The sequence below is a fragment of the Rhagoletis pomonella genome, unplaced genomic scaffold (assembly GCF_013731165.1).
Source record: "Rhagoletis pomonella isolate Grant_MI unplaced genomic scaffold, Rhpom_1.0 Rhpom_scaffold_00003, whole genome shotgun sequence".
Lineage (NCBI taxonomy): Eukaryota > Metazoa > Arthropoda > Insecta > Diptera > Tephritidae > Rhagoletis > Rhagoletis pomonella.
The window spans coordinates 97,834,667-97,861,492 of record NW_023458557.1 but is presented as its reverse complement, the minus strand read 5'-3'; the positions used below and the strand labels follow the sequence as shown (position 1 = coordinate 97,861,492).

At 33.2% G+C, this 26,826-nt stretch overlaps 1 protein-coding gene across 2 annotated transcripts; it reads right to left on the bottom strand.

Moving 5' to 3' along the window:
• LOC118735924 (ethanolamine-phosphate cytidylyltransferase) lies at nt 1-24,990 on the bottom strand. 2 transcript variants are annotated; one of them, XM_036465958.1, is made up of 7 exons: nt 24,434-24,990; nt 7,567-7,817; nt 7,412-7,478; nt 7,222-7,334; nt 1,828-1,994; nt 1,556-1,741; nt 1-1,478 (listed from the first exon to the last, which is right to left on the bottom strand). In XM_036465958.1, exons 1-7 carry the CDS (start codon nt 24,598-24,600, stop codon nt 1,161-1,163), a joined length of 1,269 nt encoding a protein of 422 aa, XP_036321851.1. In that variant the 5' UTR covers nt 24,601-24,990; the 3' UTR covers nt 1-1,160. The 2 variants fall into 2 exon arrangements, with proteins under 2 accessions (XP_036321851.1, XP_036321852.1); XM_036465959.1 differs by having other exon boundaries at nt 1,828-1,955; nt 24,434-24,988.
• Between the last annotated feature and the right edge of the window lie 1,836 nt (nt 24,991-26,826).

The window sequence follows — 26,826 nt, the reverse complement described above, 5'->3', positions numbered from 1 at the left end:
TTTTTTTTTTCGACGCATGATTTTAAAATCAAAGTGTCACAAAAATTGGATATACATATGTATACATATTTTAGGAAAATGTGGCAATGCATCGAACTACGCACTTAAATTTGATTACATCACACGTGCTCTTATTTTGTAAAAATAAATTCTAAGTAATGCACAAAATAAGTAGAAACTTGGCTATTAAAAGTGCTCTAAGCGGTAAATTATTTTTGATGTCCCATGCACAAAAGTTATAAACCACTGCGCTTTGAAAGTACACGTTTCCATACATTTTTTAGTAAATATTGCTGTATAAATATAGAAGTAGATCTTTCTGCTACGTTTTCGGGTTACTACAGTTGCTATTTGGCATGAGACTTGATTGCAAGCCATATATGTACGTATTTTTAATTTTCTAGTTACATAATAACCTAGCAAAATTCGCTGCCAACACGAAACTCGTTCGTGGACATTTTCATTTGCATTTACATTATGAAATTAATAGCGAAAATTTTTACATTTTCGATTTTTCAATAATATTCCTATATATTGCGTGTGTATTTACATGTATAACTGTAGCTAACAAATACGTATGAATTTTCATAAAATTTGGTCTAATCTAATTATTGTTTAAATATTATTTTACTGCATTCGCAGCGTATTCCTTTTTCGTATGTTTGTATGTATGCATTTTCTTAAGCCATCATCGAGAAATACGTTGCAAAAGAAAAATTTACAATACAAAAATAAACCTGCACGCGTATCTGCATATGTATATCACTACTACAATTTGTACCAACAGTGTACAACATTTGCGCACATACACATAAAAAACGTGTTGTAAATATAATATTATGTGTTGAGTATAATTTAAATAACTTAAAAAAAGACACTACAATCATAAAACTTAAAAACAATATATGTATGTGTTCAACATAAAATTGTTGTATGTAGATAATAGCGCTGCAGCTGCATAAAAATATGTATGTATGTATGTATCTAACAACCGCCCGGGTCCAGCACGTTCCATTTTCTCATTGACTATTACATTTTTTCGAATGCTAAGCCTATAAGAGCAAGCAGCAGGCAACTTAATCTATATTTACGTTTCTTCAAACGACAACACATTTATTTCCGAATCGGCATTCTGACCCGTGGCGGTACGTCTCCTAGTCCTAACCAGCTTTCTGTGCTTGCTTTGCACGCTGCATCGCTTCGTATGCCTCACTTTCCTTCTTCTCTTTGGCTTTGTTGCGGCGTTCATACTCGAGACGATGTGAAATAATACGTTCAACAATCAGTTCTGTTGTCATTGAATTTTGGGAATCGATGAGCGTGAAGATGCCGCGTGTCTTTGGTACTGCATATGGATCGATTTTGCCATCTTCCAGCGCAATCGGCGTTTGTCCATGGCACACAACGTCGATTTTAAAGTGATCGAGCAGGTCTTCAGTGACACAGTAGGGTGCGCCGATAACCACTTCGTTGACGTACTAAAAGAAGAAATTATGGTTAAAAAAAGTTAAAACACTACTTTTGATTTTTTTGTTTGCTTTTTATTTCCGCCTACCTTACACGCCAGCACACTTAGCACGCGCTCATGCAAATTCATAATGGGATAATTACTGCCTTTGTAGGAGTTCACTACTGGATCCGTATGCAGACCCACAATCAAGAAATCGCCCAACTCCTTGGCTTTCTCCAAGAAATCTAAATGACCCACATGAAAAAGATCAAAAGCGCCAGCAACATAAACCTGAACAGAGAGAAGAGTTGCGATTAAAGTACTTGAATGGAATTACTTTTGGTAAGATCTTTTGAATACTTTTCCGTTTTACTTACAATTTTGTCATCTGATTTTGGCGGTTTGCCATCACTGAACTGTATGATCTTCTGCGTTGTGGGCAAAAACTGGCTGCATCCCGTCCATGGGCTCTTGGCTGATGAGTCTTGTCCCATATTCGATGAACCTGATGATAATTTCATGTTTTGTACTTTTGTAGATAAGTCTAATTTTGAAATTGTTTTTTTTTTTTTTTTTGTTTTTGATATCGAAAAATTGTTAATTTATATGCACAAAAATTGTTATGATTGCACAAAATTGCATACAGATTTTTTACGATCAATCAATTTCAATTACGTTTTAGTACAGGGAGCGCATAGCGTTGATAGTTGATAGCAGTTTCAAAGAGAGTGAAAGAGAGCGTTACGCATGGGATGAATTAGGTATACCATGCAGCATTTGGCATTGCATATTTTCAGGCGTACGTTATACAATAATTTTACGATCATTAATTATAAGTTTTGGTGCCATGGCAGTTGCGATTTTTAGTATTAGCAAAATACGACAAATTTATTTTAATGTTATTTATATTATCAATTAAGTCAGGATATTGTGTGTATTTTTTGGAAATTTGGTTTGACATGTAAATAGAAATAAAAGAAAAGAGAAAAGAGGATAAACAAAGTGTAGAAACGAATAAAACAAACATGCGTGAACGTGTGTAAATTTGGAAAATATTTGCGGCTATAAAACACAAAAATTCAACTACATGCAACATTTTAAAGATACACACACACATATGTATATACATATGTACATATGTATGTTAAATTAATGTGAAAATATACCGGTTCATACAGAGTTAATCAAGAATGTACATACATACATATCGTCACCTGAGTGGAAGATCGACCTATCTCGGTAGACAATTCGTAAACGTAACGGAATGATTCGGGTTTTACCCGAGATCTTGTTTCTTGCGATCTCGCCCGGTTTAGGTCGGCGATGCCCTTCATTAATCATTTCACGTCCATGGAGCAATACCTTGCAGCCGGATTGCTCCGCATCCTTCTTCTCCGGACGGGCGTTGAACCCAACCCCCGACCAGAAACATACTTCTGCTGCGTTTGCCAGAGACGACTCCATCAGAACTCTACCTCGGTTAGGTGCAATTCCTGCAACGGATGGAGTCACCTAAAAACCTATTCTAGCCTTTGGTTTCACAGGGAGTGGACCACAAGCTTGGTGGCCCCCTGTTGCTCAAGCCAAACGGCACCACCGGCCTCCACGGCTACCCGCTCGCGCAACGCGCTGGTGCGAACTCGCACCCAAAGACCCTGCAGGGCTCCAAGAAGCTCCCATGGGCAACAGCAAACCTCCCCACCCGCTCAACCCTCACACCAATCTACCGGCCACTCCTACTCGCGTGTGCGAGCCAACCAGCAGCTTCTGGTTGCCCACACTATCTGTTCCCTGTGCCAGAAATGAGTATAACGGAACGTGACATCAGTCAACTGCAACACATGCCTTGGCTTCTTGACTTCTGTCGATGCTCTGGCCTACGCACCACACGCGAGTGGACAGCAAACTACAGCGCCCCTTGCTGCAGAGCACTGCCGACCCAGACCAGGCAACAAACGCCACTACGCCGGGTGCAACAGGCCCAAGGTAGTCTCAACACTCTATACACACCGGCGAACGCCAGTTCCGCAGAGTTGTCACTTCCGCAGCCGCTCGCTTCATACTATCCGGACGCATCGCGGAAGTCCGCCCAAATTTCCCGGCTGAGGCAGCTGTACTAGCAAATGAGCGTGACCACCTACGCCAGGTCGATCCCGGGGATCTACGCTTGAAGGACCTTAATTTGGAGATTCGGCAACTGGTAAATCAGCACAAGCGGTAAAGAAAAAGCGCTTGAAGTCCTGTAACTTCGTCTCTGGTGTGCGTAAGCTCTGGCATACCGTGAAGTCCTTGTCCAACTCGACGAAGCACGACGGCAGAAATTTCATTCGAAGGTCGCGCCTCGTCGGACCCGAAGAAATGCGCGAACTACTTCAGCCGGCAGTTTACACTGCATCCTTTGGTAGACAAGGCCAAACGTCGAGTGATCGGGAGGCTGCACAAACTGCCCAAAAGCAGTACACCACTTGTTTTCACCAGGGGCGAAGTGAAGGGGGCCATCGGGAAGGCGAAAGCCTCCAAAGCCATTGGACTCGACAGAATCTGTATGCTGATACTGAAACATTTGGGGGAGCAGCATACCTAACGGAGGTCCTCAACCTGTCAATGACCACTCTTATAATTCCTGATATGTGGAAATCAGGGAGAGTGGTCCCACTGGTGAAACCGGGGAAACCCGCCAAGGGTTGCTGGCTACATACAAGGCATTTGGCCGGCCGATTCTAAAGTATGCAACGCCAGTTTGGTCGCCGGGGACTAGTTGGAAGCAGTGAACGAAGCTACAGAGTTGTCAGAACGCCGCACTCCGGACAGCGACAGAGTGCGTTCTGATGTCGCTTGAGCACCACCTACACTGCGAGGCCCAAATGCTCCTCGTACGGGAGCACAACAAAACGCTCTGTAAGCAGTTTCTGGTGGGGTGCCACAGAAGTGAACATCTTAACAGACCATTGCTATATAAAAAAGCCGTAACTAACTAAAATTTTGTATTGCTCAAAATTATGCGTCGGGGACTTATAATTCGATAAAATGCATCATAATCAATGAAAACGGGAATTTTGAATTTGTACTTAGTAACGGTTTTTTGTATTTCAGCGGCTATGTGAGATTGGGCCTTTCTATATTAAGGTAACGATATGTATGTATGTACTTTAGACCGTATCACAAAAAAATTCAACGTGTTCCGAGCGATCTTGACATTTTTTTTTTTACTTCTCTTATTCACATTTAGCATGTTCCCGTACTACAGGATTTATAGTACAGTCCGAAGTCTAGGTACCAAACGTTTAGCTATAAAAAAAAAAATTAATTAAGATCGATAGAACTTTTTTGGCTGATTTCAATCATAAAGTTCAACTTTTTTTATATATATACTATCTCGGAAACGACTCGACTGATTAGGAAAGTATTGATGCTCATTTAAAGATAATTCAAATACCTCTTATGCGACGTCCATTATACTATAACCATTTTTCAAACAAATTTTAAATAACCGCCATTAAAAAAATATATATATTTAGTTTTTTGTTTTTTTTTTGTATTTGCGGCTTAAGAATATAAAAAATTTAATTATAACTAGTAATTTTTAAGCAAAAACCCGATCGGACTTCAATTCTCATATAAAATCTCTTAATCTTAATCACTTCATCCAATGAAAATCTATAAAAATTACCTGGGACCACCTCTGAGGTACCTCCTTGCCTTTAAAAACTTAATTATAGAAATTGGTTAGCGTGGCCCAAAGTTATGCGGTAACATACATAAAAAAAAATAAAAATAAAAAATTAAAAATAAAAATAAAGTAAATAAATAAAAAATATTCGAATCGAAACCGACGAAATGATAACCTCCTACTTTTTTTATGTCGGTTAAAAATGAGTGGCACATTAATCACCTTTATTTTGACATCATTAGTTTTTAATAGGCTATGTAGTTCAGAAGATATTATTAAAAAAAATTTAACTTCAACCTGTAATATCTACTGTATTTATTGGTATGGTTGAAATCAGCCTAAAAAGTTCTATCGAGCCGCATTTTTGGTTTTCGCATAGCTAAAGGGTTAGTATTCTAGACCTATGTGTACGCTACGACTTTGGACTATTTCTGATTAAATGCTATAGTACGGGAACAGGGTAATTGTTAAAATATATCCGTGCGACCAAAACGTATAAAAATGCGACCAAAATTTTTGCACTGTGCTGCCAAATTTAGTCACTCTCATAGGGTGTTCAAAATACATCGTGATACGGTCTAATGTACATACTTACATAGTATGTATTTTAAACTACGAAAATATAAATTTTCGAAAACTTTTTTCAAAACGCAAATAAAAATAATGTTCCGATAGCCATGTGTTCTCTCTTTTTTCAATTGCTTAGAAATCTAAAATTTAAAGAACCTGTATTTACTATTTTTATATTTTCGGAATTACTAATTCTCATCAGCTCGAAATACAACAACCAAAACTGGAAAGATGGAAAACTCGAAGAATTTCTTATAGAATGTTGCGACCCTTTCATGGTTTTAGAGGCCTTTTCCAGTTTGGGGCGATACACCCAGTGGAAAAGAGGGAAAACTGTATTTTTTACAAATGGACCTGGTTTCTTCGTCGCGTTTCGAAATCTATTTGACTTGTTTAATTAAACAAATAAAAAAGTAAAAAAAACTTGATCCACGTGCAGCACTCAACTATAAGCATAATTCAAGCTGAGACTGAGAAAGCGTATACCAATTGAGTTTGAGCTTAAAAAAATTTAAAATAGTTGTTAGTAACTCAACGCCACAAAAAAAAAAAACACAAAGTCCAAGAAGCATAGAAGGCAGTATTAATATATTTTTAAAAGCATTGCAACATTTATTTTTTTTTTTAGATAAACATGAAAATTAAAATGATTTTAGAGTAAAAAAGATTAAAAATAAATTAAATAAAATGGAAACATAAAATAATATGCAGATGACAATATTAAGGCAATTTTAACTAAAATATGAATATTGTTAAAAAAGCAGAATGAATAATACAAGAATATATTGGGTGTACAAGAATTGATATTTACATTTCGTGGCGTCGATAAAAGATTGTACTAAGCGGCATTTTGACGATTTTTAGTTATAGATGCAGCTATACATATATTTTAAATAAATTATATATTTTTAAATAAAATTAAGTAAATACAAGGAAACAAAAAGTGAACCGGTTCGGGGAAAATGAAACTCATGATAAGACTGATCGATTGACAAAAAAATGTATCAGTAATTTAGTAAAAATTTAGTTATAATACAGTCATACTAAACTAATCAAGATCTTTCAAATAGCGGTATCCATTTTTGGATATCTCCTTTGGTTTCCGAGATTTTGAGTAAAAAGTATCATCAAAGTAAAATGCGTAAAAATTTTTTTGAATATCACAATTCTTTATTTGTCCAGTTAAGCGGACTAGTCAATTTTCGCAGAAATTTTCTTTCCCGATCTAAGAAAGTTACTGAGTTTCAATTAGTTTTTCATTCCTATTTATGCACGAAATGTTTTAAGCAAAGCAGCCTTTTTGCAATAAAAGTTCAGAACTTAATTGTACACCCAAAATAACTTTCAACGATTATATGAAAACAAGCAAAATAGTTTATATGCAAAAACAATTTTTTGGTAAATGAAATATGAAATTTTAAGCTGCAAAAATTCGCATACATAGATAATATGTTATAATATATAAGCCCCATGATATACAAATGCCAAGTCTAATTTATGCTGAGATAAGCACTAAATGTAAAGAATTTACCTTCTTTCTCAATGGCATACTCTGCCGAACCTTGACGGAAATGATTGCGCGTCAACAGCAACATGCGTCCGACTAAATCTGTTGTTGAAACGCCAGCAGTACGACGCACTTCTCTGTGAATCACAATAAATGTTGAAAACAAAAATATTAATTCAAATTTAAAACTATTATCGAGATTTTATTTACATACTTGTAACGATTGGCAGACTTAACGAGGTGATATGTGTCCACACCTTCAGCGGTCATTGTAATGTCATCTAAGACGCCAAAAAATAAAAATAAATGTTGAAGCAAATTTACAAAAAAAAAAAATATGGCCTTCGTATAAATCGTGCAGTTACTCACCGCCATGCACACAGAAATCACAGTTGTATTCATCGAGCACCTCGAGTGTTGTCACATAGGGCGCGCCAAGCACCACCTCATCCACCCATTTGATGCCCTTGACCATTTTAACGCGTTCTTCTTCCGTAAAGACGGGTGGTCCCTTGTGTTTTGTGATTTCCTCATCGGTGTGTATGCCGACAATGACCTTATCGCCAAGTGCTTTGGCTTGTCGCAGGGAATTGGCATGACCGAAATGCACCATATCGTAACTGGAAGGGAACAGTGTTGGTTTCTTATTAGCAATTGTTTGATGTTGAATATGAAAATAACCCAATTAAACGTCGTGTTCTTGAATGTTTTGCATGATGACTTTTATGAGCCTATTGTTTAAGTGTGTGCACTACCTTTGGCTAGCTCGCAAGGACGATAAAAGATGTTTTTTTCTTTCGGGCACCATTAACACCTCTGCAGGTAAAGGCAAACCTTCAATTATAAAACCGTAGGTCTCTCCTTAGTGTGACAACATCAAACGATAATCACCAGTTGTAGGAGAATCTCAGCCAGATACATGGCAAATGTGTGAGCGCCAAATATTTTTTTGCTTGCAAGTGAGTGTGGTAGTTTCTAACTGCATTTCGTTATACTCATTTATAAAGCTTTAAGTTACACAACTGTCACATTTATGATTGATAATAATTTGCAAATAAGTTAACTAAAACCTCAATTTCACTAAACAAATACGAAAAATATCAAATACATTTAAAACCGCGAAAAATTACTACCAAAAAAAAACTAAGTTCTTTGTTGAGTTCGGTCACGCGTTTTATATACTAGTTCCTCCACACGATTCAAAACAAAACGACAACGTTGTTCAATTTTTTTTTTTTTTTTTTTAGATAAGATAAGAAAGCACTTGAAAAGTGAGTATCGCAAAAATCAGCAATTTTACGAAAAAATAAATAATTGTGTATGAGTCAAACGAGTATTTGCACAATGCAATTGACTAGCCTTATTGAAGATTTCACGCAAAAGAAATCTATATATCTATAATTTTGAACCACTAAACGGAATCGCACGAAACTTTACACACTTATTTGCTTTTACCCCGGGAAGGTTAAAGGTATGGTTTTGCGAGGGGGCGTGGCACCTCCCATAGGACTGCAAATTTTTAATCAGCTATAACTTCGGAATAATAAGTCACATGAACTTTGAAATTTGATATGCAGACAAATCGATGGTAGATGCTCATAGTAAGGTACGTACATATATATAAATTACTTTGTAGGAGGGGGCGTGGCATATCTCATTGTCGTGGAATTTTTAATCAGCCATAACATCGGAACCACAAGTCACATGACTCCTTTAATTCCTTTGGGTATGCCTTTCGAATTTAAAAGACTTCAGTTTCCAGTTCGCTTAGCTTTTGCAATGACAATAAACAAGAAGGCCTTAAACCCGAAACTTTATCGCAAATAAAATGTATTATAATTGTATTGGAAAAGGCATTTATGTTAATATTTAGACACTTTGAATTATTAAAAAATGCTGTGAAATCGTATTAGAGTTATTATTCGTAAGAAATTAGATAGTATTTCTTCTATTATATAAATTATTGGAAATATTTTAACCTAAATAAAAACACCTGCGGTGCCAAAAAAATATTATTGCATTTCATTTCATAACGCCCAAGCTATACAGCTGTCTGCTATCGCGGCTATAGTAAAATTAGAGCAGAAAGAGAGTATAACATCGTTACATAAAGTATTTTTCATATCTGTATAAAGACGTGGGATGAAACCCGCGGATAAAAGCTAGTACCCTAATAAATAAAGTAAACATAATGCAAAACATTGTTAGTGAAAGTGTAAGTGACATCAGGCAAAAATTGTAGAACATCTTCTAATTTATACGCAAACATAGTGCCAGCATCTTAGACCCACTCATACAAAGTTATACGTACAAATGTATGTACCTACAGTGGTGGAAAAATATATGTATACTGACGCTACAATATGTAACACCAAACTTAACACTTTATTATACTATTGCTATTAAATGGGCTGTCAGGTCAAACTACATGCCAACATTTTTTCTAAAAATTCTGCCTAAAACGTTTGAAATTTTGACTAACATGGTTTTCGTTAGAAAATGAGCTATACTTTTAAAAAAAAATAATTCCACCAGCAATTTAAATGGAAAATGATTTTTTTATTTTCTGTCAATTTCCATATAAAATTCAAAAAATTAAAATCACTGTTTACTTAAATTGCTTTCTTGCAATCGGCTGGAAATAAGCAAAAGAAAAATAGCCAAAAGTTGTTAAAATTACCCGCCCCGTCCCTATTTATTTTTCCGCCACTGTATGCATGTACCTATGTACATATGTACCACATATATTTGGTTTAAATCAGGATACTATAATTCTGTGGACATTTGTGAACTTCGTCGAATTATTATAAATCTTATACAAAGTTTAAAGCTTTGAGTTATATGATTTTTTAATAGCATGCACTATATTTTCCTAACAATATAGAGTAAATATAATAAATAAAAATAGATGGTCAAAACTTGAAAAAGAAAATCGTTTCTAATTATCCGGCCACCAGTGAACGGTCATACATAAATATATACAAGTAATTTTTAAGCAAAAAACAAATCGACTTCAACTTCCATATAAAACTTTAATCAGTATGGGACGGACCACCTTTGAGGTAACAACTTTCTTTAAAAAAAAAAAAAAACAAATATAGAAATTGGTTAGCGTGGTCCAAAGTTATGCGGTAACATACATAAAAAAAAAATATTCCGACGAATTGATAACTTTCTCCTTTTTTAACGTTTTTGAGTTTATGAACAACTGTCAAGTGTTCTCACTGGGCTGTTTAAGATACTCAGAGTTTAATTTGACATTTGTTTTTTTACTTTTTCTTATTCACTTTAGCCTGTTCCCGTACTCCAGGGTTTAGACAGAAATAGTCCGAAGTAGCCGTGGTGTAGAATACCAACCGTTTAGCCAAAAAAAAAAAGAAAGAATGTGACTCGATAGAACTTTTCATGCTAATTTCAACCATATACCAAGATTATTTTACACAAACAAAAACTAAAGCCACTAAAAGAGGTTAAAGTTAAACTTTTATATTTTTTAAATTTATAATATGTATCTCGGAAACTATTTGACCGATCACAAAAGTATCTATATAATACAACACTTTTTAAAACAAATTTTATATGAACACCATTTAAAGAAAATATATTTGTATATTTTTTTTGGATTAGGTATTTCTGGCTTAAATATATATTAAAAAAAAAGCAAAACATTATGAACGTTCTGAAAGAGCCCCTTATTACCTTTATTTTGATGTCATTAGGTTTTTAATAGGTTACGTTGTACAGACGATATTAATATTTAAAAAAATCAAAAAATTTAACTTTAACCATTGATATATTCTTTTTTTTACTTCCGCCAGATAATTTTGGTGGGGTTGAAATCAGCACAAAAAGTTCAATCGAACCACATGTTTGGTTTTTGCATAGCTAGATTGTTGATATTCCAGACTTATGTGCACGGAACGACCTATTTCTGATTAAATCCTGCAAAGGCACAAACCAAATTCAGTCAAAAAAAAAAAGGGTTGCGTTCCCATAAACTCCAAATAAAAGTGGTGTTTAAGGAGATTTTAACGAAAATTATTTGTATGGTAAACTGCGAGTTTATGAGTAGTGTTTAACGTTAACCTCTAAAATGGCACAAAAACTCGTTTATGGCTCAACATGAACATATTTAGCATAAGAAAATTGTTCTCAAAGGACTAAAAATGGAATATGTATGTGGCGGATTTTTAGTTTTTTTTTACGTTGGCAAATATAAAATAATTTTTCCTTGTTGCTAACATTTTCATGGCCAGCAACAGCACTTGAAGCATTAGTTGCCATAAAAGTTCACGAACTTTACACAATTTATGCTAATTGAAATGTGAAAAAACATGCGGCTATAAAAAGCGTGACCTAAACACTAAACCGTAAAAAAAAATTAAAAAAAAAATTAACATGCAGTTTGGCTATCTAATTTAGCAGCCGTATTTTTAACTATGTATTAAAATTTGCGGAATAGATTTGCCGCCAAATGGCAAGGTAAACCACACAACAACACACTCCTCCACGCACAGTGTCATTCACGAGCGCATCAACTGAGTACCGCTGTCGCTTTTTTAACAAACCACTAGCACCGCTAAATAGCTCATCAGGCGGCGGACGGACTGGACTGGCTTAGTTGTTGTCGGATTGGACTTTGTACCCGATCATATGTTGCAGTTGGTACATACTTATATGTAATTTTATTTTTAATTCTTGTTGTTTGTGTGTATGTAGTGTTGTTGTTTTCTTTTTATAAATGAACGAATACGCAGTCAGAAGACCAGCAGACAAAATGAGTATCAAAAAATTAAATACAAATGTTGCTTTTCTGAGTTTTTTTTTCCCAATTATGTATTTATGTAGCACGTTCAACACAATTCGACTTTCGATCACGTTCTTTCCTTACGAAATAGATATTTGTACGTTTAAAAACTGTACTTTATGTCGTCTTTAGATATTTTTTTTTTTTTAATTAATAGCTTTTATGCGAAAAATTAACATTTGCTCTTCAAAATAAATTTATGTATGTAGGATTAATATGTTATAGAATGTAAGAAATTCAAAAATGGTCTCGAAAATACAGAATATTCGTAGTTAAGTTGAAATGCATGTCGCTTAACTCATACGTAATAACCTAAATACATATTCAGTAATTTAACAGTCCGAGTGGGCAGCTGATAGTGACGCATACAATCGATAAAATTGATTATATACTGTACATACATGTGTACATATGTATATACATACATACATACATAGATATGTATGTACATTTATGCAGGGGGTTATCTTAATGGCTAGACACCGGAGTTATCGGCAACGATATCGTTAAATATTTGATAACCAACATGGCTTATCACGCAAGGGCATACACCAGTTCAGCATGAGCACGAGAAGGCGACAAAAACACCAAAATGTTAAAATAAAATTTGATTAAATTTGCTTTGGCAAGGCAGGTGAACTTCAAGGAATACAATTAAGATGCTGGAATCCGATTATTCGTAGTTCCTAACTATCCGACGAGTTGCCAGCCAAAAACAGGAAATTTGAAGTTCATGTATTTTGGAACGAATTTCCATCATCCCTGGTCAATTTTGGTTTGGAGACAAACCGTTTTCGGTGTTGTGCCATCTTCAGTGTAATTTTTCTCCTCCCATATCGGAAGCAGCATCACTTATCAACAGAACACAGAAAATTCGAAAATCATAATCAGCTGTTTGAACATAAAAGGAGGAGTGAAATCTAAGATCAGTACAGTTTTTTTTTTAAACAATTATAATAGAATACATTCTTTAACCGCTGTAGTTTTGTCCCTGGTGGAAGAACATGCTTTAGTCAACAATTGGATTGATTAATATGCAGGGAAGCTTGTTATGAGATGCTTCTAATCCATTTAGCGTTTTTGGATAAAATGTGAGTTATCTAATTAGTTTGACTGAAGTATTATTGTTTTAAATATTTAAAGAATTGTGAAAAAATTTCTCCTCAACAAAGATGCATTCAGTAAAAAATATAAAACAACTGTTGGTAATAGAGATTTAAAGATAGTCCTCTTTCAGACACGTCAAGTCTTGAAAGCAATTTTTTTCGCATTCTCTTTTGTGTTTTCTCTTTGCTGCCACACGCGTCAACTTTAATTGAATTCAAGTCCTTGGTCTTTAAATGGGAAGCAACGAAAACATCAAAAGAGACAAGATAACTTGAAACGAATAGACGGAACGGAGGTATCCGTACTCTTCCCCTCTCTTCTCGACTCCTTCGCCTACGAACGAGCAGACTTGCAAGCAAAACTTGACGTGTCTGAAAGGGGACATATTTTTAACAGAACTGCATTTGATGTGGAATATATTTCTTATTTTACTTCAGCATATTTTGCAAACCTATGCTTCTCTACCACATATGTACATATACCAAATTTGAAACAAAATGGAGCATAAATACGGCTTATCATAATAAATCGAACCTGGCGACACCTAGCGGGACAATTTTTGGCAAAAATATTTCTACTTATGTACATAACCAGTATGTATTATAAAACGCAGCCAAATTGGCCCATAAATAAGTCAGATAAATTACTTTTTGATTTTTTTTTTGTTCGCGGTATACCTTCCGCTGGAAACGACCATGTTGAGCACCAAAAAAAAAAATCACATTAAAACACCAGTCGTCATTGATGAAAAAATGCTGATTTATTTATACGCACAATTCAGTTGAAGTGCAAGTTCAATGGTTTCCCTTTCGTCTGGTCATTTCAATGAAAGGAAAAAGAAAACATTTTATTAGCTCGGCACTTTTTCATTCAATTGTTATTTAAAAGATTTCATATTACGTATGTATGACTAGACCAGACTACCTATCAGTGAATATTATTCAATAAACTTATTAATTATAACACTAATATGAAACAAATAGCTTCCAGAAAGATTCTAAAACACGACTTTATAAAAATATTGTGCCGGAAGAGAGAATCAGAACAGACGGACAGACAACGTAAGTAAAGCAGCAAAATTGTTGAACTTTTGCTCCCGGAGATTTTGCAGGTTCTTCAACTGACGTTGGTATACTCGCGTTGGTATACTCCTTCGCTTGCGGCGAGAGGAACTTGCGCCGCTTGGTGATACCGTCTTATCAATTTTGCGCCTATTATTTAAAATTATTGTATTATACAAAAGTATACACATTAAACATATTCATGCATACATGTACATTTATGGGCAAATCTAAAAAATAGGTACACTTTCAAAAAAAAAAATTATTTTTTAATTTGTAAGCACACCTATGATTTACATATTATTTTATTCGTACTCTCTTAATGAATCGATTAATATAAGTGTAATTCATTTTCATGAAGTGCTTCACAAGTTAGACGAGGAATAAACATGAAATAGAAAACAAAAGAATAAACTGGGTTCAAATTACGTTGTTCAAGTTGTAAATTTTTCGCAAAGATTTTGAAAGTTGAACTCACTTAATTGGGGCGTTCTAAATTTAATGGCATCCCCCGTTTTACCAGATTAGCTCCGGTTTTCGAGGTAACGGTATTTGAAAATTTGATTAAATTTTAACTATTTTATAAATAACTTCCTCAGTTTTGAAGTTATTTTACAAAAATTTTACACATAACGGTTTTTTTTTAATATTAGCTTAATTACTCCTTAAAATTATCGAAATGCGTGCATTTAACGTATAGCTCCAATACAACTGATTGCTCAGATACATATGTGTTTTTGCGCTATAACTCTAACTTCATATCTGAATAATAAATTGTATGCATGCTATATATTAAAGTGAACCTATGCTAAATTTTTACCTGCTTAATTGGAGGAGTTATAACGCAACACAACGTCTCTGGACAATCAGTTGTATAGGAGCTAGATTTTAGAGTGAACCGATTTCGATGATTTTATGAGATAGTGAAGGAAATGTTAAAATGCAAGCGTGGGCAAAATTTTAGTAAAACATCTTCAAAACCGAAGGAGTTTTTTTTTTATAAAATAGTTCAAATTTAAGCAAAGTTTCAACTACCGCTTTCTCCAAAAGTGGAGACAATCGGGCAAAACTGGGGACGCCATTGAATTTAGAAGGCTCCAATTAAGTAAGAGCAACTCTCAGAACCTTTGTCGAAGAAAAATTTGATTTGATGCCACGATAGAAATATTCTGACTACAAGAAGGAGCATAATTAAAAGTACTAAATCGGGGTTTTTACACACTACTAGAGAACATTTTTTTGAAGCATTTTACAGGTACATATATGCAACGTTATAAGGACTAGTAGTTATAAAAATATTTATGTAGATCGTTTCGACGTATTTTCCAAATGTGCCTTCAATTAAGATATTTTTGAAATAAAAATTACGCTCAAGATCACAGAATGTTTGATCTTTAAAAGTTGGTTTATTCTGAAAGCACACCACTTGCTAAGGTGTCAATTTATTCGTAATTGTTTGTAGAATACAATACATACTTAAAAAGTTCTTAAAAAATTAAATGCTTCAAAAACTATACGCGATAAACCGAAAATTTTGAAAATTGTGAAATGTGGAGTTACAGACTTTGACTTACTTGCCATTTCGTTATTTTTGAATGCACAAGTTTCTTACCTACTACATATGAAGTGCACACATATTTAAGTGCTAAATGCCCATTAAATTTCAAATCAGTATATGGTGCGCTTCAAAAGTTATGACATAACTAATTGTGCCCCTTTTAAAAATTACATAAAAAACTCACTTGTTTTCATTATTTTTTTTTTTTTTTTAATTTAAACAACTGTAATTCAAAAGTTATGCAGCAAATTGATCCAAATTTTTTTGAGGCTTCAAGTATAAGTCAATGAATTATATCCATAAGCAACCAGCTTGATATAGTTTCGAACAGTGAAAATAAAGCCAAATAACACCAAGGTTACCTGTTTTTTAGATTTGCCCATATGTACTATGTACATACATATTGTATGTATGTATGTATGTTAGTTTTAATGCCATTAGCCTGTTGCCTAAGGCTATAAACCCCTCGCCCACTTCATAGTAAAACATTAAATTGGAGCAAGGGACTGAGATTAAGCAAGTGTGGACATTCACTTGGACACACACACACACACACACACACACACACACACATCTATATACATATGTATTTGTATATGTGCAGATACGCATATGTGCACAAAAATTGTAATCAATTGAAGGCGTTACGTCAATGCTACGACGATTGTGATTGGCGGAGAGAACATCACGCGATTTTTTGTAGAATTTGGAATCTGGCTTTATCAGTAAAAGTACGGTATGCCGTTTGTTATTTTAATAATTAAATGTTAATTCATATTTAAAAGAATGTATTGGATTTTTGTACGTAGACAAAGTAGAGTTTTTGCAAACGATCACTCTTTGTGTATACATGCATACACAAACATACATGTACGTGCTCGTAGTAAAAATGGGGCAGTGAATGAATGGATGATGATCCCCAATTTTGAGTAAACATAATATTTTTAATGTCCACTGCACAATTTTTATACTCTTTTTTTTACAAAATACACACACATAATGTATGTATGTACTTGTATTGATGACCTTACTTGTTTTGAAGCATGAATAAAAATTAGAAAACAGGAAGTAGAAAGCAAATGCATTTTCTGTGGTAAAGTTAAAAAAAAAAAACAAAAACGTTCTAATTTATAGGCCAGTGATTGCCAATCATACCAGCATTTCTGCTCTATTTTTCGGTTTTGGTATTCGAGTTGAATGGCCGCACATGCTTCCTTGTTTACTTTTATTTTTTCTCGTATTTTCTGTTTTTCTTTTTCAAACACACGCGGACATATTTTTTGATCACATTGTTTAATTGATCTCGCGTGCTGATAACGCGGTTGATGAGAAGTGATATTTATAAATACCGCTATTCACAGAAAAAGCGGGATACTACAAAAAAAAATTTTTTAGCTACCTAATACAAATTCACGATGTGTTTCATGTTAAATAATTTTTGTTAATTTTTATAAATATATACGACAAAAATCATATAAACTAAAATTCCAAACACTGTACCAAAAATTCGACAACATTTCTTTGATTAGATTTTTTAGAAATAGTTTAGCTGCAGACTACCGTGCATTTTTGAAGATTGTTATATATGTATATATATATCCATAGGGTTCTCGGAAACGGCTCTAGCGGTTTTGATGAAATTTTGTACACAGATGCTTTGGATTTTAAGGTTATCTGAATTGGCACTATCTCCGAGAGGACTCGTATAAGGTTGCCATCTATTCGAAATTAGATACAAATTAATTAAAACATCATAATATGGGTATCAAATGGAAGGTATTTTAAAGATCCCTAATTAAAAATATTTTTAATAGGGTTTCCACCTATTTTGAATCGCATATTTTTATTGAATTTTTTGTTTAGAAAAAAAGGTAAAATATTACTATTCATGGGTACCAATAGAAGGTTCTTAAGCAATGCTTTCCCTTTATACAAAATGTTATCGCTTAGGATAAAAGTGTAAGGTTGTCACTTATTTTAGATTCTAGATAGATATTGTTGAAAACTTTGGACAGAAAATATTTTCCATCAGACTTGCCACTCTTCTATGTAATACAAATTTTTATATTGTTAATTTCAATCAACACTTTTTTAAGTATACACAGTACATATATGCTCAAGATATGTACCATTCATTCCAGTGTATTTCGGAATAGGGTTGCCACCTAAATTTTGGAGTAGGAAATTTACTTAATAGATATCGAAATACATTTTTTTCCAAAATATTTTTTTAAAGCTATCCAAAACTTGAAAACTTTAAAAAGTATATGCACTCCGGGCAAAGCTCGGTCAACCTGGTACTTATACTAAAACTGCATACTCAAAATATTTCTAAAACATCTTATTAAAAAGCTCGAAATTTTTACGAGTTTGTTGATTTTTTTATTTTTTATTTTTTTTGATGTTGCACAAAGCTTGGAACCTGGATTTATACAGTTTTTTTTTTATATATTAATATATATATTTATATATATTATATATTTTAATATATATATTTATATATATTAATATATATATTTATATATTATTTTGTATATTAAAAAAAAATAACTCAAATTAAATAACAAAAAAAAATTAATAATTAATTTGTCATTATGTGGTGCGTTTAAGCAGGAATCACACGATTTGTACAGATGTGGTGTTCAGATATAATGAGCAGGGCCGAAGAAAATAAGCAAGAAAAAATGCATTTTAAGCGCCAGATAAATAAGCAGATTAAGATAAGATAAGATTGCTTGATATTCTCGAATAATAAAGATCTGCGCTGGTGGTTTTAATTTTTTTTTATTATTCGTTATTCTTCATTTGAGATAAATTGTTTTTTAATCTTTTCAATAACACTAATGCCTTCCCGTAGAGATTTTGATTACTCAAAACGATGTTACTTAAAATACGATTACTCAAAAAAATGAATTTCGCTCGTTAAAATAGTTTGCTTTGGAAAATGCTTATTTTCTTTTTTACATTCTATTCAAAGTATCAAGGAACTTCAACTACTTTATATTTACTTTATATGAAAAGGCACTTTGAAATGTTGATTACTCATTTACTCATAATGTTGATTAATCATAAAGAAATTTACTCAAATATTTTTGTTTTTGGTTAATCAAAATCTTGATTACTCGACTAACTGAACTTTTGAGTAATCATAGTTTCCAATTAATCGAATAATTGAGTTATTTACTGAATTATTAATTAAAATCTTTAATCATCAATTAATCACACAGCCCTAATTTCGACGATTAAAAAAGCGCCAAAGAAATGGTCAAGAAAAACGTGTTCAGCCAAATTTTCTTAAGCAGTACGAAGTTCATAAGAAATTTGCTATGCTTTCTATTATGGTTTGTTAAAGTTTGTTTGTGAAGAGTACAAGCTACCCTTGTTTTCAAGCCCGTTATATGCCCGTTCCATTAATGCGGAAGGAAAAAGTGAGACAGCAGGCTGTAAAATATCAGATGTCAAAACTCCTTGGGCACTACTATTCACACACACGAAATAATAGCAATTTATTTCTTGTCTGTTTACTTAAAAGGTCCCTAAGTACTTAGCTTTATACGTTGAAATAAGCAAAATGAGCATGATCGTTAAAATTAAGCTTGGAAACCCTGAATAAGCAAAATAAGCAATTCCCAGCAAAAGCTTAAACTTTTCGGCCCTGGTTATGACACTATTGAAGTAAATGAGAGATATGTACGTGGAATATTTTCGCTTTGTATGTGTGGATGTTTGTATAAAATTTAAAGAAAAGAAAGAAGGAAAAGTAATGAATTCAACATCATCAATGAAATCAGTGACAATGACACAAATATGTAGATACAATCAGTTTGTAAATATTAACTTTTTGTTTATTCTTGCAGACATCACGCCACATCCATATTTCTAAAAATCTTCTGGAAGACAAAAACGGAAAAAATAATGATTAATAAGAAGAGTTTATTTATATTATTTGCGAAGAATTCGAGGAATCGTTAATATTAGAAATATTTATGTACATACATATGTATGTATATCGCTGTTTAAATTTACATACATATATACAAAGATTTTTTAATTAAGGCGTATTTCGGGTACTCTTTATGAATTTGTACAACGATTTTGGGTTGCTGTGCCCAAACGCGTGAATCGAATCAAAAACCTTTTACACACACTTGTAGACAACAGTTCACGCTTTGTTACAAAAATAAAATTTACTATATCTGTGCACTAATTTATGAATAATGTCGGTTGGAAATAAGGTATTTTTTGCAAGTTTCCGAGCTGAGCTGTTAAAAAAAAAAATATCCACGAAATATCTCTGCAAAAGTTGTTCAGCCCCTTTTCTTCGGCAACACAAATTCTACTTAGTGACTTTTCATAAAGCGGCGTCCATCCTCTTTCGTTTAGGGGGGTTTGGGAAGAAAATCAGTTAAGGTAGCAAAATGTGCGTAATTACCTCGGATTTCCATTAAAGTGTGAGATAGATTAAAATAAAAAAAATGCATTAGAAAATCGCATTTTTTATTATTTATTTATTTATTTTTTTTTTATTAACTTCATTATGTTTGATTTTTATTTTTTTCAACCTGAATAATTGTCAAACTTTATGTTGTTGTTGTTGTAGCAGCATACAAATTCCCCAAAGACTTTTTGGGGAGTGTTGCTGGAGTGACAGTCCTTGGCCAGATATAAATCTGGGTCGTTCCGGTTACGTAGACCCGACTGTCGTGGGAACGTCAAACTTTATGTCGGGAAGCTGGCTTTAGTATAATGCGGCATTCCTTTTATTCTTTAAATGACATGGAATTTTTTGATGAGACTTAATAAGAATATTGACTTGCTAAGTAGTGTCGGAACTATATCTACGCGTTTATTAGCCAAAAGTTCTACAACGGCTCGGCGCAAGCGTGTCATTAGCAATCGTATGCTGCGAATGCCGCATTATACTAAAGCCAGCCTTTCGACATAAGCTACTATTCTATACGAATACAGGTACATACATATGTACATAGTATGTATGTAGTATATTGCAAAATATTTGCAATATTTTTTCCGCACGACCAGTGCATGTAAATTGACACGTTGCTTTGCTAATTAGCAATTAACTTTTGCCTTATTGGTATCAGAAGTATTAACATTGAAATGCAGTGTTGCAATGCCATACACGTTTTAATGCCCTATAATCAACTATGAAACTTTTAAAACAAAGTGAAACTGTAGATAAATAGATAGATACATACATATGTATGTACTTACAGTTGCGGTCAAAATCTTAGAAGTGCCTATCGCTCATTATATATATGTATGTAAGTATCACCTTTTTTATTACGTAATTTTATCGTATGAAATATTGAAACTATCGTGAATATATTCGTGAAAAAAAAAAAAAATTACGGTGAGACTAATTAGTTTAATTGATATGGTATATCTCATTATAAAAGTTTTATTGTTCCTTATTTACTTAGGGTTTACACCGGACAATACTGTCATGACAATAGTAACACATGCACACTTTTTCACATGCATACTTTTCCATTGGAACAATTTTGACAACTAATACGTATATCTTCATTGTCTTCACAGCATTGTCCAATGTGAACGCGCCGTTAGTAATGTCGAGAAAGAAGAATTGCACACCCGAGAAGTGCGCCGCAATAAAAAAATTGATTGCTGAGGGCAAAACTTTTGTGGTGATTCAAAATATTATTGGTTCGTCGCCGACAATGGTACGTTATGCCATCAAGTACCAACCAAGTGATAAAAAGCGTGGAAGAAAGCCAGCAAAGCAGTTTCCATTCTCGGCTGACGCTTGTTTGAACGTTCCAGCAGGACAACGATCCCAAACACGCAAGCAAAGTTGCTAAAAGGTGGTTTGAGGAAAGCAATATCAACGTCATGGAATTACCGCTGACATCAACCCCATTGAAAATTTGTGGGTTGATGTCAGGGAGCCAGTACCCATTTTCACATTCGATAGATTAACATGGTAGCGACGATATGAGCAAGGGAGACTTTACCTTAGGTTTTTTTCAACAAATTATAACAAAAATTTGATCGAGCTTTTGCTGAAAGGCAAATAAAAGCTCTGTGCACATTTTTAGCGCAGAACTTCAAAAATTCCCAATTTTGAATTGTGTCCCTTTTAAAGTTCGGGTGCAACATGTGCATGTGATTATAAAAATGTGGAAAATTTTATGCAAATAGTTTTGTTGTTCAAATGATAGAGTAATACCTTATAATATAAATAATGCACATCTAATCTACAGATGGCCAGCGCACGTGATAAATAGCACGCCTTGACCTGCCATGTAAATCAAAATTTCAAACTTTCAACAAAACTTAGCAAAATTCGAACAAATTTTGAACTTTTTACTTAGATTTCTTAGAAATATTTTCAGTTAATGGGCTACAAAAGTGCATAATCAAAAATTCTTATTAAAGTTTCAAATTTTGATGAACATTTGTTAAAATTCCTCATATTTTTATATATGCTTTACAAAGTATGAAATTTAGATTTATTTAAATGTTTTTTTTTTTACATAGTAAGATATATTCTCATAAAAAAATAAAAAACACTTTTGAACAAAGACAAATAAATAGCCTAACCTTGCTAAATTGCCATAGATCAACGGTACCTAAGCCCTAGCTACTTCAAACTTGTACTTTATTGAATGGGCTACAAGAATGCATAAGTACTCAAATCTTTCTAAGAAATCTAATTAAAATGCTCGAAATTTTTACGAAAGTTTGTGAAATTTTTTTTTTAATATTGCACAAAGTTTGATACTGGGATTTATTCGGTCTTTGTCAGATTGTATAATAAGATATGAAATACTTTCTTCTTAGAAAATTGCAGTAAATTAATCAGCTGTTCATAAAACTTGAAAATGTTGGCTTACTCTCAGAAATTTGTTTACTGGCAAGTTAATGAATACCTAGTTTATTTAGAAACATGCATGTCATTTCCACTTCTCGTGCTTAAATGGTTGGTTACTTCTAACTAAATGCACATGTAAATCGGTTCACAGTCATAAATTAATTACAAAACTTTTGACCTTTGGTTGATGAAGTTTAACGAATAAATGATGTCTTCAGATACAGGTAACAGCGCTCTTACACGATGTGTATTTATTTACTTATTTTATTTATACATTTATTGACAGCCTTTAAAGACCTATAACAAAACTGAAATTTTACAATATTTGCTTACCATTTTATTTGGTACAATTTTGGGTTTATAGTTTTTATATTGATATATGCATACATTAGATCGCAGGATCCACAATCATACATGAAAACAACTTTTTTACTTCACTACATATTCTGTTCTTTACACGTTTTGAGAGGACTATCATAAATCTATACCTATACAAATATGTATATACACATTTAAACAATTTAAATTAATACAGCTAATTATGTTATAAACCGTGGCTCTCGGAATGGACGGGATCCCGAGCAGCTCGAATGTTGGGTACTGGTTAGGTGGGCGGTCCGAAAGGACGAGTTCCAGAGCCGCACTTCCTATACCGTTGATGTGGAATTTATTCCAAGTCGCACCTACGCTTCAGGCTTTGCAGTCATATGTAAAGGCTACAAAGTATTTTGTGATCAGTTGTGCATATTTAAATGCTACTTTTTTGTATCTACTCGTATGTACCATATATTGCACCGTATCAGAAAAGTAGCATTTACATAGATATGAAAATACATATCGTGTAAGAGCACTATAAATGAACACTTCAGTCAACGACATGAATGAAATACTTATGTATGCTCGACTATTTTTTTTTTATATAGAAGAAAATACCTGATCAAAGCAAAACACATATTGCTCATTTACTAAAAGAATGTGACGTGTGCATAAAACCTAAACAAATGCCTTTTCTTAAAATTTCATACCTTCTACCCAATTTCTTCAAATAAATTTAAGTGAACTTTAGTTAATTATATGATAGGCTAGGGTGTGATATTTTTATGTTGTTGTTGTTGTTGTAGCGGCTATTTTTATGTATTTAAATATATTTTTATCTTTTTAGTTAGTCTTTTTAGTAGTAGTTTTTATAGTTTAGTTTTGTATGCTTACTTTGCATAAAGTACATACTCCGGTACCAAGCAGTTTTGCATTTTTGCAATGTAGTACGTAGAAATATGTTTCTGCCTGCGTCAATGTCAAGGAAACACACGTGCGTATGGTAATTTACTTTGTATCCAGTCAATTTTCTAGTACTGTTTTTGCATAACTCAATAATTATCTAACCTTTAATTATTGAATCATGCTGTTCTTGGTGGGTATTTAACACTTTGGCTTATGCCTTGACTTGCTGACTTACAAAGCCACAACATTGATCATTACTTTATGAAGAAATTTGGTTTACATACATATGTATGTAGTTAAACTTTCACAAATACGCTTTTTCGCTACATTACTATTATGGGCCAGATGCACCGCACCCTCCGAAGTGATCATTACTCCAAAGATGAGATTTTTTCAATCCACATCTAAGTAATCGCCCAACATTGGTATGAGCAACAACACTAATAGCAAAGAGATTTGACCCGTTTTGTGACTCAATTGACTCCTAATTAAATTCTTTAATAAGATTTAATAAAATGAAAATATGATGTAAGAGTGCATAGCGTTTATCACACCTTAAAAAGTGTATTTTGCTGATTATTTACCAAACTTTTTTCGAAAACAAAAAGGAAAACCATAGGGTGACTCACCATCCATCGCACCAGACGCGCACTTCTTTTTTCTGTGCCGAAGTTTGCTCATTTGTTTGCTGGTACTGATCTTGACTTTGGCCGTTGCTACTACTAGGCCCTTCGCCGGTCGCCACATGGGCGTTGTTGCTGCCATTGTGCAGCGCTTTGCTCACTTCTTCACTCATTTTATTTACCTACTTATTTCTACAAATGTGCGAACAAACGCTTTTTCACACTAATTGATTTTTTGCTTCTACAAAAATTTTTGTTTTATTACAAAATCGATGGTAGCTTTCTTTTGGAATTTTTTTATTTCTGATTTCTTTTTTCACGCCTTCTATAAACTTGTTAACTTTGTGATTATCACTTGTACACAGTTGCGCGGACAGAACAAATCACAACCGCACAATTCAACCACTGTAAAAGAATTATTTATACTTCACTATTTTTATTTTATATATGCCAAAAAGCGCGACTGCTTCGTCATTTGTTCGCCAAGCATCTTATTTTCGACTTTTTCTCGTCTTTTCAGTGGAAAATCCCACTGGCGCAACAACAAAAAACATGCCAAATGTCAAAATAAAAAGGAAGGATAGAAAGTCTTAGCACTAAAAGCAACAGAAATGGGGAAGTACTAAAAAATTTCACTATGCTCAACAGCTGACTATCGTCTTGAAGAGTTGCATTCACGTAGGAACTTTCGATATTTAAGAAAGTAGCAATATCATGAGTCGATTTAATTCGTTGCTTGTAAAATCTATGTGGCGATATATTGGGCTGAACAATATCGATATCGTAAAAATCGATGTTGAAAATCCTACTCCCTACAGAATTAAATATTAAATTATGTTCAAATTGGCCCCATTTAACTTTTTGAATGAAAGAAAGCTTTTCTAAAATACAATCATCCACATTGAACATTTGGAGTTAACTTTGACGGTTTTTTGATTTCAAATAAAAATTCCAAAAAATTTATTCAAAATCCAGTTTTCGTGTTTGAATTTGTTTTGTGCGAATGTCTGCTTCATGATATTAGCGCCTATTTATCTCTGCGTACGACTAGACCTGATGGGAAATAACTAATTACCGCCTTGGGCTCTTTTTTGGCGGCCAGATATGCATATAATTTTGATATTTTTTAATAGTTTTTAATTTTTAATATTTTACAAGGTTATGTAATTTGTGACATCTAAAATTTGACACTCCTTTATCTAGATTTGTATTTTGAAAGTAGGAGAAAGGGGAGGAATGTCATCGCCTTTTGCGAAAACGGTATTAGAAAGGTACTACAAAAAGTACGCAAAGTATACAATCAGAAGTAAAATGTGTATTTTTAATTATATGCGAATTTGCAATATATTTGGTGTTTTAGTGGAATATGCATTTTTAATTTAAGTTGTTCGTCATTACCTGGAACAACTCTAGAATACCGACCGTTCAGCTATGCAAAAACGAAAAATGCAGTTCAATAGAACTTTTTGCGTTTATTTGAACCATTCCAAAATTTTTGACGCAACTAAAAAATGAAGACGTTCTAGAAGGTTAAAGTTAAATTTTCAGATTTTTTAAATATTAATATATTATGAACTACATAAGCGATTAAAAAACTAATGATAATAAAGATAATTAATTTGTCTTTCAGCTGATCTACATAATTTATATGCTTTTTATATTTTTAAACCAAAACCACTACAAAACGAACATATGATATTTTTTCATGAATGAACACTTTTTGAAAAAATGCGTAATTAATGGTAAATAAATGTATATTAGTTAGAAAGTACAAGCTATTATCCTTAACTCGTTACACATATATTATCATGATCTACTTTTGGGTTTCAACAATTTAATGTTAAAAAAATATAAATAAACAAAGCAAGCAAATCTATTATACCTTCTTTATTTTTTACCTCCGCCAAATAAATTTGGTATCGTTGAAATCAGCGTAAAAAGTTTTATCAATCGGCATTTTTGGATATTTTATAGCTAAACGGTCGCTATTCTATACTTGTTCCAGAAAATTATGCAAACGATGGTGATGCCATCGAATATTTAATATGAAGATTTTTTGGTTTTACTACTAATATAACTAGAAACTGTAGAGTAAGCAACATTCTGCACAAATAAAGGAGCCGATTTAATATGTAGGAGCGAGAAGACTTTTTTATTACAAAATCTTTCTGTTATTGAATCATGGAAAAAGAGGTTTGTAAAGGTATTTTTAAAATTTATTGAGTTAAAATATATTTAAATTGCTTAACATAGCAAAAAAAATGATCTCGGTGATACAGAGAAGAAACATAAACTTTTCTTTAGATGTGAGAAAAAAAAAGCACAACAAATTCGACGGCTAATAATCTGAGATTTGTTTGTATAAGCGGGGTGTTTGAAAAACGAGCTTTGATTGAGAT